The sequence below is a fragment of the Malurus melanocephalus genome, unplaced genomic scaffold, assembly GCF_030028575.1.
Source record: "Malurus melanocephalus ecotype Western Australia unplaced genomic scaffold, MMel_1.1 scaffold_681, whole genome shotgun sequence".
NCBI classification, from domain to species: domain Eukaryota; kingdom Metazoa; phylum Chordata; class Aves; order Passeriformes; family Maluridae; genus Malurus; species Malurus melanocephalus.
This window is the reverse complement of record NW_026623913.1, coordinates 110,568-124,885: the sequence shown is the minus strand read 5'-3', so window position 1 is coordinate 124,885 and position 14,318 is coordinate 110,568. Positions and strand designations below refer to the sequence as shown.

General features: G+C 48.5%; 1 protein-coding gene across 1 annotated transcript; it reads left to right on the top strand.

Moving 5' to 3' along the window:
• On the top strand, positions 1 to 14,105 carry RASSF2 (Ras association domain family member 2). The gene is made up of 12 exons (XM_057384037.1): positions 1 to 87; positions 567 to 717; positions 3,729 to 3,816; positions 5,195 to 5,270; positions 6,137 to 6,288; positions 7,679 to 7,761; positions 9,384 to 9,535; positions 9,614 to 9,715; positions 10,765 to 10,816; positions 11,492 to 11,613; positions 12,508 to 12,605; positions 12,807 to 14,105. Exons 3-12 carry the CDS (start codon positions 3,758 to 3,760, stop codon positions 12,874 to 12,876), a joined length of 966 nt encoding a protein of 321 aa, XP_057240020.1. The 5' UTR covers positions 1 to 87; positions 567 to 717; positions 3,729 to 3,757; the 3' UTR covers positions 12,877 to 14,105.
• The last annotated feature ends 213 nt before the right edge of the window (positions 14,106 to 14,318 follow it).

Below are 14,318 nucleotides of genomic sequence, written 5' to 3'. Positions count from 1 at the left end.
CGGAGGCACCGGCTGCGAGCGGAGCGGGACCGCCACCGCCACCGCCACCGGCACCGGGACCAGGACCAGGACCAGGACCAGGACCGGGTGAGTGCGGGCGGGATGGAGCGTCCTCATCTTCATCCCTGCCCCCATCCCGATCTCCATCCCTTCCCCGGCGCGGGGCTGGGCCGCGTCCCCCCGCAGCCTCAGCGAGCGGAGGCGAAMACCACTCTCCAGCGCCGGGCCGCGGGGGGATCCGCTCCCACAGCCGGGCTGTCACCTCAGCACCACCGAGCCCTCAGCATCACCCTCMGGCCGGGCTGGAGCAGCCGCAGCGCTCCCGGATCCCACCCCGAGCACGGCACCTCCTCGCCCCATCCGCCCGCCGTGGGACCCGCCCGCTGCCGTCCCGGAGCCCACGAGGAGCTGCTGGTGGCCACCGGCTCCTCCCGGAGAGCTTCACCCCGAGTGTTGCCAATGGGTCCCCCCGCTTGTCCCCAAACGACCCGGCACCCCCACGGCATCGCCGCCCGACGGCTCTGCCCCCACTCATCCTTCCACTCCTTCCCTCTTTCCCCTTCCAGGACGGAGCAATTGGGTCGGAGAACAATAGCGGCGTTGGAAAACAATGAAGCTGCCGCACCTTCCCGCCTAGGGATGCGGGCCGGAGGCGTGGAAGGGATCCCAGCTCAGGAGTAGCTCAGCAGCGGCTGCTCCAGGATCTGCCGGAGCGGGGTGAGCGCTCGGCCGTGTCCGATCGTCCCCAGACACCGCGGGGCACGGCGGCTGCTGGAGGCTCCCGGGAGGAATCCTCGCCTTTGGATGATGCTTTGCTACCSATCGCAGCGGGATCGAAGCGCCCTTGGGCCGGTTAAAAGCCGCCCYGGGCTGCAGGGAAGCGGCAGCTTTTGTGCGGGAGGGAATCTCGCGGCCTCCCAGGGGAGCAGGATATTCCCACAAACCCTCGCTCGGCCAGGGGGAGCCTCAGCTGCGCCAAATCCGCGTCTCCCGCCCCAGGGGGGGATGCTGGAGATGCTGGAGATGCTGCCCAGGCTTCCGTGTGCTGCTGGGGGGGAAACCAAGGCAGCCCCCAAAATGGAGATCTCTTTGCAGGAGCAGGGAAGAACACCCCTCTCCTGCTGAAAACACAATATGGRGGSRTTTTGCTACTTTTTTTCTTTTTTTKTTGTTGTTGTTTTGGAACTGTGCAACTCCCCAGGAGCTCAGCAAAAGTGAATGTGAGGGGCTGTGAATGTGGCCAGGCTCCCTCTGCCCCCTGGGACAGGTTGAGCTGTAAGGATGCAGAAAGGAGGTTAGGGAGGTTATTTTTAGGGAGGGGAGCAAGTCTGGGATCCGTGGGGTCTGTCAGGCCTAAAGCAGCTGTTGGAGCAGCTGAGGGCTGGTGCTGGGAGGCACAGAGGGCTGGAATCCTCCCGCTGAGGGGGCAGGGCATTGGTTTGATCTGGTGCTGTTTTAAAAGCACTTTGCAAAACATCAGGAAAAGCTCAGGCCAGGCAGGGCACGGCAGAAACTCGTCAGCTCAGAGGGGGAAACTGAGACACRGGAGGATCTGGGAATGGAGACAGCACCAAACTGCCACAGTTGAGCAATGGAGCAACTTCTGCTTTGCCAGCCCTTTGACTTGGGTGATTTCCAGATTCTTCCACAGCCATAGCGGGGTATTGGGGGTCAGCAGTGCCTGATCTCCAYTGGGGAATATCCAGGCAGCTTCCTCTGCCTCTGCTCACAGCCTGGTTCTCTCAAGACCCAAAAAAGGAAGAATTTGCCCCTTTCCTCAGTGCTCGGAAGGGGATGTGATGACGGAGGCGAAGGTGGCAGAGCCAGTGTGTAAACAGGAAACGACTTCTCAGCACAGGAGGATGAACCTGTGTTTTGGAGCTCCCCTTCCATCCCAAAATAGGCCCTTTTTTTTTGGCTGCAGTTCATGCCCGTGTCCCCTTTGAGGGAAATGGGACTTTGGCTTCACCCATTAGCATCCCCTGGATGCTCTGGAGTGAAGCTCCATGTGGTACCAAAGGCTCCACCCCGGGTTGTGCTGCTGTAAGAGGGTATTTTTTAGCTACTTTGGTATTTCTGGCACCATTTTCACATGTGCCAAGAGCCATGTCCTTTAATCCTCTCAGAACATCCCCAGAGCTTTTCATCACTTGCCAGTGGACAACTMCCAGCAGGATGCTCATTCCTGCTGTTCCTGCATCTCACAGCTGGGAACCCCCAAATTTTGGGCACCACAAGCAGCTGCTGCTGCCCCAACATTTATCCCAAATCTGCAAAATCTTTTCCCAGTACCATGTTTTATGGATAAATAGGATTATTGCTGTGTTTGTTACCTGTGGGAGGATGGATGGATGCAGGACAGGCAGCTGTCAGCCATGGAAGGAGGGTTGGTGCTGGGCTTTGCTGGATTTTTCCAGACTTTGCTGGGTTGTGTCAGGATGCTCGTGCAGCTCTGCAGCTCTGCAGGAAACCCAAAGCTTTGTCAGCCCTTCGCTGGTGATCTTTTCTTCTGCTTTTTCTCTGGGCAGACCCTGAGTCTCAGGGCTGGGCTGGGCCAATTTCCTGCTCTTTCCTCCTGCTCCAACTCCAGCCTCATGTGGGGTTTCAAACCTGACAGAGAATATTTTTGCTGTTGCCAATCATTTATTTGCTGGGATTTATCTCAATTTGTAGGATAAGACACCGGGATTTCCACCACTTTAGGGGCAGGTTCATCCTCCAATGCAGGTTTTACAGCCTGGGTTGAGTCATTTATTCACTTGCATTTTGTTCTGGAGTTGACTGTTTTTCTTGCAGGAAAAGAGTTTTGTTTCCCAGGGGATTGGGAGGAAGCACATGGCAATGTGGGAGGTGGAAAAGAGCAGTGGTTTGCAGAGCAAATGCTTTTTTCTCACCTCACCTCAGTTTCTCTTTYGGGAGAAGGAGAGAGAGGGAAAAGATCCTGAAAAAATTAAATTCTGTCTAGGAGAGCTTGCACAAACATCCAAGGAAAAGCATGACCCCAGAAGGGCTTTTCCTCATTCAAAACCATGCCAGTGTTGCATTCCAAGGTCTCTCTGATGCCTGATTTCCAAAATGTTTTGAATCCACRAGCAGCACTCCAAGGGCTTCAGCCCAAATCTGATTTTAATTCCATTTCATAGCATCCTAAAATCACACTTGAGATCTAAGCCAGGGCCTGTCCCAATGTGGGGTTTTTGGGGACTTCCCAAGAGTTTGCATGACAGCAGTGGGGCTGTTTTGGCACAAAAATCCTGCTGAGAGCACTAAAAAGCTGAAGGATCAGCCCAGCATCTCTGGCTGATTGGAAAATCATCCTTGGTGCCACCACCAGGCTTGGGATGGCCCAAGGAAGTGGCTGCTTGTGCAGAAGAMTGAAATAATTGTAAAATAAACAGAGCAAAGGAACAATTCCCATTGATACCACTCCCACCTCCAGCTCTGACATCACTGGGACACCCTTGGATGCTCCTAATGCAAATTTAGCGTAAGGATATCTCTGCAGGGATTAATTTTTCAGTGAGTTTGCGGCGCCTCTGCTCTTATCTGATCTCCCTCCTTTCCCACCGCTTTCCCATCAAACCCCACCCACTCTGTGTCCTCTGGAGCCTTTTCCCAGCAGTTCCTCCAAACCTGAGGGAGTTTATTTCCCTATTACCCAGGGAGGGTGGCAGGGATGCGAGGATGGGRCGGTTTCCACTGAGGCATCTCTCTCCTCCCTCCTGCAGCTCAGCTCCCATGACAGCRCTGGGGGAGGATGGATTACGGTGGTGGAGAGGACCTGGTACCCTGTGGAAAAAACAAATTCATCTCCAAGTAAGACCCTCAGGAATGCTGGGATGGACGGGGAAATGGGAGGAGCTGGGAGAATTGTTTGCCATGTTCCAGGGGGAATATATGGACTATATGATACATAATGTAATGTCTAATATATTGTCTATAACTGAAAATATATAATGTATAACATATAACAATATATGAAAATATATAAAATATAACAATGTATAATATATGACAATATATAACAATATATAACAATATATAACAATATATAACAATATATAACATTATAAATACAATATATAATATATTATCTGTGACCTATAACATACAATATTTCTTTGAGCTGCAACAATGGGAGTGACCCTGGGTTTTAACTCAATTCAGTGGAATTTGGAAAAAAGAAGCTGTTCTGGGGCAAAAAAAAAGGCAATTTCCTTAAAAAGAAAATGGTTTTTGGTGGGATTTTTAAGTTTTCCTTAGGAGTGTGGCCAGGTGCTCCATAAACTTCCATAAAAATGGGCTTTGCTGAAAAAGTCTTGATTAATAATTGTTCCTCTATTCTTTGGTAAAGAAGTGAAATTATTCCTAAGGTTTAAGGAAGTTTTAAAGAGAAATAAAGCAAATATGTGATATTATTCTCGCTTGTCTTAACCCCAAATCCCCATGATTTTTATGACTTGTTTATATCAGTCTGGTGGTGCTGAACATCCTTAACCTCCATCAGCCAGCCCAGCTTTGGGAATTAATGCCAGAGGCATCATGTCCTGTGATTAATGGCTAGGATGGCTTACTTTTATTTTTCGAAGATTTTTATTTATTTTATTTTTATTTTCATATTTTTATTCCATCTTTTGAAATTTATCTTTGTCTTTATTTTTGTCTTTGTTTTTAATCTTTATTTTTATTATTATTTTGCCCTCAGAGCAGGGCTCAGACCTTTGTTATGAGCTCGAGGCCAGGGGCTGGAGCCAGGAGCCAACGTGACCAACTCTCCTGTGCTAACATGTGACTCCAGTGTGACCCCAGGGCTTGGGGGAGCCTGAAAATTGATTTGTTTTTCAGCCTTGTGACCAACAGCACCAAGCTCTGATGGGGTTTCTTGTCCTTCTGGAAAATTTATGTGGGACACAGTCACTGGGAGTTTCTCCCCCCAGTTGTTGGTGCAAATTSTTGGACCCCCAGAAAATACTTTCAACAGGGGAGGTCTAGAGGTGGCAAAATACCCAAATCTGTCTCAAATAAAGCTAGTTTTGAGTCCCCAGCAGTGTAGCAGGTTTCTCAACCAGGGAAGCAATTCCTGCTTTCTCCCAGTTCCACCCCAGGTAGCCCACAGGTCACCAAGTGGTGCCTGAAGCATTCTCCCTCCTTCCTCCAAACCCCWTCTCAGCAGCTTTCCCATTTTTTCCCCTAGAAATGAGCTGCTCCTGCACCTGAAGACCTACAACATCTACTACGAAGGGCAGAATTTGCAGCTGCGGCACCGGGAGGTGAGAAATCCCCCAGCCAGAGGGAAACTGAGGGAATTGGTCGTGATTCAGACTTGGAGAATCATGGAATCATAGAATGGTTTGGGTTGGAAGCAGCCTTAAAGTCCATCCAGTGCCACCCCTGCCATASACAGGGACACCTTCCATTATCCCTTCAAGGGTGYTTGAAGCYCTGTCCAGCCTGGCYTGGGACACTGGACATCCCTGGACACTTCCAGGGGCAGCCACAGCTTCTCTGGGAATTCTATCCCATCCCCTCCCCATCTTCACAGGGAAGAATTTCTTCCCAATATCCCGTCTAAACATGGAATCATGGAATGGTTTGGATTGGAAGGGACYTCAAAGATCCTGTCATTCCAACCCCCTGCCATGGACAGGGACAGCTCTCACTGGGTGCTCCAAGCCCCATCCTTGGATTCTGTGAACTGGAGAGACGGGATGTGATGGATGGAGCACTCAGTGCAGATGGAATTCACTGGCTGATCTTTGAGGTGCCTTCAACCCAGACCATTCTATGGTTCTGTGTCATGTTCCCTGTCAGATGTTTTGCCCAAGTCCGGGTAGATGACATCAGTTCCTTCATCCACCAGAGCTGTAACCCCATCCTGGAAGGTCACAGAGTTTTGTCCCAGTGAAGCCACATTGGCTGTCACCAATCCTTGTTCTCCAAGTGCCTTTAGCACAATTTCCAGGAGGATCTGGCCTGTGGCCTTAGCAGGCACAGGAGTGAGACTGACCAGACTTGTGAGATGTATAGAAATAGAATCACAGGGTGGTTTGGGCTGGAAGGGACTTTACAGAACCCCAATCCCCACCCCACATTCCCAGCTGCTCTCTGGGTTCTGAGGTGCCCGTCTGTGCCTCAGGAAGAAGGGGAGCTCATAGTGGAGGGACTGCTGAACATCTCGTGGGGGCTGCGCCGCCCCATCCGCCTCCAGATGCAGGACGACAACCAGCGCATCCGCCCGCCGCCCTCCTCCTCTTCCTGGCACTCGGGCTGCAACCTGGGGGCCCACGGGTGAGTGGGGGCAAACACACACAGACACCCCCAAAAACACCCCCTGTGGTTTTTTTTTCATGGCTGAGCAGGGGAGATGGACAGACACCCCCAAAGGCACACAGATGGTCGAGGTTTGTGAACTGCCCCCCCAGCTGCTTCCTCTGTGTTTTGTTTGTCTGGAGTGCAGCACCTGGAAGAGCTCAGTCTGAAAGAAAGGATTGGGTGTTCACGTAGCAAAGCTCCCCCATCTTTTTCAAATCCTCCCCCTTTTTTTCAAAACTCCCCTTTTAGCTCTTTTGCAAACTCCACCCATTAGAAAGAGACACCTCTTTTGCTAAAAAAAAACTTTTTGCACCCTCCCTTTTTCTACTTCCCTTTTTTCAAAACTCCTCTTTTTTCAAAGATCCGCCTCGCTTGCTAAGACACTGCTTTTTCCAATCCCCCATTTGCAATACCCCCTTTTGCAACCCTCCCCTTTTTTACAGATCCCTCTTTTACAAAATACCCCTTTCTGCATTCCCTTTTATTACCCCCGTTTTTGCAAAGACCTCTTTTTCTGACCCCCATTTTGAAGCCCCCCTTTTTTTATTAATCTCCCCTTTCTTGAAAATCTCCCACTTTTTGCAACTCCCTTTTTTGCAACTCCCACTTTGCAAAACTCCACCTTCTGAAAAAAACTCTCCCTTTTGCAACTGCCCTGTTTGCAGCCCCACCCCTTTTTTGCAGACCCCTCTTTTTCCTAAAATCCCCCTTTCTAGTCCCTCCTTTTTTCAGACCCTCCCTTTTTGTAACCCCTCCTTTTTTCAGAACCCCTTTGCAGGCCCCTCTTTTACAGAGACCCCCTTCCCCAAACCCCCTTTGCCTGCAGGAAATGCCCCCAAACCCCCCCTGCTTCCTTCCCACTTCCACACCARTTCCATGATCGATGTTGCTCTGGTTCCAGTGATCCCAGTTCTGCATTTCCCCTGGSATTCTGGGCTGCAGCTGGATCCCAGGGGCAGCCAGGCTGGGATTTGCTGTGGCCATGGGGGTCTCCCTGCTTTTTCCTTGATTTTTTTTTCCCATCTCCCAAGGGCTAAGGAGGGCAGGTTCAACTTCGCCTTTGCAGGTTGTGTGCTGGAGCCAAGGAAARGCTGTTTGTGGCTCAGCATTCTTTCCTGAGAAGAGGGTACCTGGGGTTACACCCTTCAAGGTTTTTTTGGGAGCAGGGCAGGATRGGTTTCAGGATTTATGTTGCAACCAGCCCATGCTGTGACCCTTCAGGGATGGTTAGCTGCCAATCCACAGGGAGAACAGGCTGCTTCCCAGCCTGGAATCAGCATCATGGGGGCAGGGGGGAAGATTCCCTGGATTATCCTTTCCTCTGCAGCCACACAGGGCACCCATTGTCACYTCTGTCCATCTCCAGGTCGGTGCTAAAGCCCAGCACCCTGCCAGACATCCAGGTGACGGACACAGAGCCCAACACGGACACTCCCGGGAATGGTGCAGGTGAGCAGGGCTCAGATCCGCTTGGATTTGTCCTGGTGCTTGGGAGCAGGTGCCTCCTGCTCCAGTTTTATTTAAGAAAATATAAACCAGGCTTGTTCTCAACTCCAGACTCWGTTTCCCAGCCACTTCCTAAGCTTCTTTATTCATTTTATTCAATCTTTTCCCGGATGGCCCAAACCTCAATAATCTTAAAGGTCTTTTCCAACCTAAATGATTCCCTGATTCCCAAGAGTTTTTGCTCAGGGAAGGGGCCACAARTGAGATGTGGTGGAGATGAACTTGGAAAGAAATGGGAGGATGGAGCAGAGCCTCGTGGGATCGCAGGGGAAAGGATGCGGGCACTTCCCCTTCCCGGAGGCTGCACTTTTTGGGAAGAAGAATAGGCGTATTGGGAAGAGCTGTTACCATGGCAAAGTCAACATTTCTGCAAAGTGTTTTTCCCCTCCTCTGTAGAAAGGGAAGAGCTCAGCCAGAGCTTCATTAACCCCTTGTTCTAGGCACAGACAGCGAGGAACAGGACACAGGGTGTCCCACCGGATATTGCTGCAGGAAATACCTGCTGGATGCATTTTTCTCATTCAGTTAGGGCATTTTGCAGATGTTGTGTTTTTATGGGTGTTTTTCAGGGGGTTGGTGGGGGTAGAGAAGAACCAGCTCATCCTTTTGATTTTGGGAGGAGCAGAGCCCATACAAAACTTGATCCATTAACCCCCTTCCATGACCCTACAACTTTTTCCCTTGTTTTTTTTGATCTCCACCTTCACAACACTTTTCCCCCTTAATTAAATCTTTCCCGGGCAATACCCACCCCATGTCACCCCACCATGATTCCCCAGCAGCTGTCTCAGCCTTATGGCCTCACTCCTCTGCCAGCACGTAAGAAAAAAGGCTTTTATTACATTCTTCCCTAAAATCCAGTTAAAAATCAGTGCCTGACGTGCATGCACAGCTCCTCGGGACTGCTTAGTCACCGTGTGTGGAGCTGGAGCAGCACTTACTGGAAATTTCTCCCTGCTGCAGACATGCTTTGAATTAAAACACCCAAAGCTGGAGCCTCAGAGGTTCATTAAAAATGGATGAAGACCTGGTTTATAATAATCTGGATCCAGGCCAGTTTTCATGCAGAGATCTGTGGCTCTGCCCTCGTTTGCCTGTTCTCATTAAAGAGAAGGAGAACAGAGAAAGTTAAATTATGGAAAAGCTAGAGAAGATGCTCAAGTTCCCAGGAGAAGAGGTTTTATCCAGTTAGCAGCCTGGATTTAGTCAGTTAATTCTGAATTAATGACCTTTCTGGGGAGCTGGGTGAGAATAAACCAGTTACTGTGGTTTAAACTGGTGTGTTAAATGTGTCCTGGGAAGTTTGTAGGGCTTGTTCTTGGAGTGAGGATTTCTGCATCCATGTGGGAACTTCCAATGGCTGTGATTCTGGAATCACAGAATCTCCTGAGTGAGAAGGAATCACGAGGATCATTGACCCAGCTCCCAGGCCAACACAGGACATGCCAACAATCGCACAGGGATTGTTCTCCTGGCAGGGTCAGGAGAATCTGGAGCTTCTGGAGCTCTAGAGGAGAATGCTGGGGGTTCCCAGCTGTCCCCATGTCCCAATGGGATGTTTGCAGCCCCCAGGCCGCAGCAGGAGGAGGCYCCACAGCTGATGAGGACACGCAGCGATGTTGGTGTTCGGCACCGCGGCAGCGCTCGCACGCCCGGGGAGCAGCGCCGCCTGCGCCGCCACCGCTTCTCCATCAACGGCCACTTCTACAACCACAAGGTGAGCACAGCCCCATGGCACAGCTCGAGGGTCCAGGGCTGGCCAGGGAGAGCCTTCAATGGCTTTTGTGCYCCACAGACGTCCGTGTTCACCCCCGCCTACGGCTCGGTCACCAACGTGCGCATCAACAGCACTATGACCACCCCCCAGGTCCTCAAACTGCTGCTCAATAAGTTCAAGGTAAGGTCATCATCCCCCTCTCAATGCCCCTGGGCTGCTCTGAATTTATATATTTTTTATATATTTTCTATATATTTTTTATATATTTTTATATATTTTTATATTTTAAATATATTTTTATATTTTATATATACTTTTAATATATTTTTAAAATTTTTTTTATATTTTTATATATTTTTAATATATTTTTATATATTTTTATCTATTTTTAATATATTTTTAATATGTTTTTGTGTGTGTGTGTATTCTACGCATTATAAATGAAAATCATATATTTATAGATATATTAGATACATAAATATCTATATATTTATATTTGAATATATAGGCAAAATATATGTTATATATTCATAATATATTATACATATTCATAATATATAATTGTGTTACTTGAAAAATATTGTATTAACTATAATTTTATTAATGTATAATATATAATATATAATATATAATATATAATATATAATATATCATATATCATATATCATATATCATATATCATATATCATATATCATATATCATATATCATATATCATATATATAAATAAAATAAATAATAAAAATTATTTGTGTCAATAAATATAATAAATACTCTATAAAATACGTATTGATACATATTTATAAATAAAATATGTTAATACAATAACTAATATATACTAAATACAATATATAATTATAAGTATATATTAATAAATGTAAATATTACACAATACATTATGGAATGCAAATATGAAGTACATTAAATATACTATGTAATATATAGTAAATATGTACTATATATTATATCTAGATAAATAATTTATATAATATAAAAATACATTTAATATATGTAATTATTATATTATTGTATAAATATTTTTATACCTTTGTACTTACATATATGTACTTATATAACTATATATCTATATATATTTATATATATCTATATACTTATATATCTATGTATAAAATGCAATGGCCCAGTGAAATAATGGGATTTTGGTTTTGATTCCTGGGACACCCCAGGGTAGGAACCTGCCCTTTAGCAGAGCTTTGTATCTTCCTCCAGATTGAGAACTCTGCGGAGGAGTTTGCTCTGTACATGGTGCACACAAGTGGAGGTGAGTGGCCCATATTATTCTGGCCATGAGTGATGGGCATTAGTGCTCCAAAGCCCCTGGATGTGAGGTGCTCCAAACCCCCTGGATTTGAGTGAATGCCCCAAACCCCCATGGACATTAGTGCCCCAAACCCTCTAGCCCTGAGTGCCCCAAACCCCTGGCCCTGAGTGCCCCAAACCCCTGGATGTGAGTGCCCCAAAGCTCCTGGATGTGAGTGCCCCAAACCCCTGGCCCTGAGTGCCCCAACACCCTGGCCATGAGTGCCCTAAACCCCTGGGTGTGAGTGCCCCAAAGCCCTGGCCATGAGTCCCCCAAATCCCTGGGTGTGAGTCCCCCAAACCCCTGGATGTGAGTGCCCCAAACCCCTGGATGTGAGTGCCCCAAACCCCTGGCCATGAGTGCCCCAAACCCCTGGATGTGAGTGCCCCAAACCCTTGGCCCTGAGTCCCCCAGACCCCTGGCCATGAGTGCCCCAAACCCCTGGCCATGAGTGCCCCAAAGCTCCTGGATGTCAGTTCCCCAAACCCTTGGCCCTGAGTCCCCCAGACCCCTGGCCATGAGTCCCCCAGACCCCTGGCCCTGAGTGCCCCAAAGCCCCGCGGTTTTGGTGCTGCTGCCTCGTCCCCGGCGCTGCCCGCTCTGTCCCGGCCCAACCCCGCGGTTTTTTGGTTGCAGAGAAGCAGAAGCTGCGYGGCAGCGACTTCCCCCTGCTGGCCCGCATCCTGCAGGGCCCCTGCGAGCAGGTCTCCAAGGTGTTCCTCATGGAGAAGGACCAGGTGGAAGAGGTCACCTATGATGTGAGTGTGCCCGCACAGGATGCACGTCACCCTCGGGAGGGCTTGGATAAACTGGGGGATCACAGAATCTTGGAGTGGTTTGGGTTGGAAGGGACCTTAAAACACATCCTGTCCCACCTCCACCATGGGCAGAGACACCTTCCACCATCCCAAGTTGCTGCAAGCCCCATCCAGCCTGGCCTTAGGCACTTCCAGAGATCCAAGGGCAGCCAAGCTTCTCTGGGAATTCCATCCCAGCCCCTCCCCACCCTCATAGGGAAGAATTTTTCCCCGATGAACAGATGTGCGCTGGGGCTGCAGGAATTGCTTTGCTCCTGTGTCTCTCCATGAAAACTCCCGATCTTATGGGAAAAATCCTCATTCTGTGCTGAAAGAGCAGCCTCCAGCTCCAAGCCRGAGCYGACAGTCCCAGCCCTATTGTGCCAYCCCCAATCTGATCATGGAAGAGCGATTTCAGCACAGCCTTTGGCGTGACTGGTGTTTTTCCAGCCGGGAAAGCGCCACAGGTGGGAGCGGCTCYGTGTTGCCATCTGCCGGCTTTCCAGGCCTGCTGTGCTCTGAAATCCCAGCTCAAACGAGGCATTCCTGSGGTGTATTTGGGCTTAAACAGCTCTGAGACACTGGGGACACTCGTCACTCTGCTCAGGGCAATGGAGCCACCTCTAGGTAAATCAAAATAAAATAAATCTTGGGTAGACTTTTTTCCAATAATTATCCAGTGCTCACTCATTTGCATGAGCTGATGTTTACTCTCTGCAGAGGAAACATCTTTTATTTTAGGGWTTGTTGCAGAATTTGGGGATCCCTGATATCCCAGATTAAATCTAAGGAGACAATGACAGGGGCCAGTTCTACACCCTCTTTATCATTTCCTGCTGTTCCTCTCCCACCCAGGTGGCTCAGTACATCAAATTTGAGATGCCCATCCTCAGGAGCTTCATCCAGAAGCTGGAGGAAGAGGAGGATCGGGAAGTGAAGAAGCTGAAGCACAAGTATGTTGGACTGGGAGTGTCACATGTGGGATGCTGGGAGGGAAGAGCATTCCTCGGGGGCTGCTTTGGTCACAAAAATTCATTTGTGTAGCCCTGCATCGCTGATGTATGCAAGAGCCTTTGAGATTTGCACTATTCCAGGGTTTTTTTAGACAGCTTGATGCTGGAAAATCCTCTTTTCTTTGTCCTGTACCTCTCCAGATATTCCATCCTGCGGCTGATGATTGAGCAGAGGCTGGAGGAGATTTCTGAGGGTCCGACAGCGATGTGAACATCCCTGTAGGATGTACTGCACCAAATCCCAGCYCCTGCCATTCCCGGAACGTTCCCAGTGTCCATTGGGATTGCTCCAGCTCTGAGCCAACCRTCCTCCCACGCCTTCACGCCGCAGAATCCTCGGGGGGCTCCTCCTCGGCACACAAGGGCTCTTCCCTGGAAGGCTTCRGCTGGTGGCAGCTTCAGCCAAAACCTCAAATCCTTGGAAAAAGAAAAAAAAAAATGGAAATCTGTGAGCAGCACAAAGCTGAGGACAGAGCTGAGTGAGAGCTGCCAGAGTTCCAGAGCAGGAATTGGGGGCTCAGTTTGGAAATRGCCAACATGGCTCCCAGTGACAGACCCACTGCTCGCCAGCAAGAGAGCACAAGCAATTCCTCTTTTTTTTCTTTTTGAAGAAAAGCACATTCTTATTGCAATAATTTGCAGGTGTCAGGGAGAGTCTGTAAATTGAAAGGGTTGGCTGAGATTTGGGGGGTTTAACCCTGACCTGAGGGCTCACGGGTGGATTTCAGCACAGGAGAAAATCCCATTTTTCCAGCGCTTCCCCAAACCTGCATCTGGTGGTGCACCTCCCTCCATCTCCCRCTCTAATTTGCACTAATATTTAGGGATTTTTAAGAAAACCATGATGTCAAAACTCTCTGGTAGCTGTAAATGCCAAATAGCACTCACAGGGATAGCTGAGGGCCTTGAGCATCTCAAGGGATGCTGGATGGAAAAGAGAAGGCAGGAGGAGGGGGAGGCAGGAATAAAGAGGATTTTATTTTGCAAATCCATTTTCCAGCATTGCCAACACGTTATCCTGGTGAAACCAGGACTAGACTGGCTCCATTACCACCATCAGCTGGAAGAACCTCTTTCCTCCTAGGCTAAACCAGCAATATCAGTTTTATACCTCGATGTGAACTAAACCTCTAACTTTCTCCCTCCCCTTGAGTTTTTGCAATGCATCTTGTTAATTATTTTTTAAATTTTAATGGTACCTTTTCCACCTTTAACTCGTGTTCAGGAAAGTGTTGTACAGTGAGAGGAGCTTTGTATGTGTTTGAAGGATGATTGTTGCACTGCTGTGTGGATTAACAAGAAAATAAAATATGTAGCAATTTAATACAGAAACCCCTAAGTAAGAGCCTGRTTTGTCCAAAATAAATCACTTTGTGGATAGAAACGCCATAGAAATGGCCTCCATGGGAGCTGGGAGCAATGAGGGACAAGAATAAAACCTGTCTGAATCCAAATGGAGGTGTTTCTCAAGGAGAAATGMTCTTACCTTACAGATTTAAAGACTCACATCTAAGTTGCTGTAGGATTTTTAGGAAATATTGGTCTGGTTTATGGCTTATCCAGCACTTAGGAACCATTTATCCCCATGCACCGTGGTCAGCAGGCTCCGTCCCGTGGATATTTCTCTCCCAGAAGATAAAACTCACTACATAC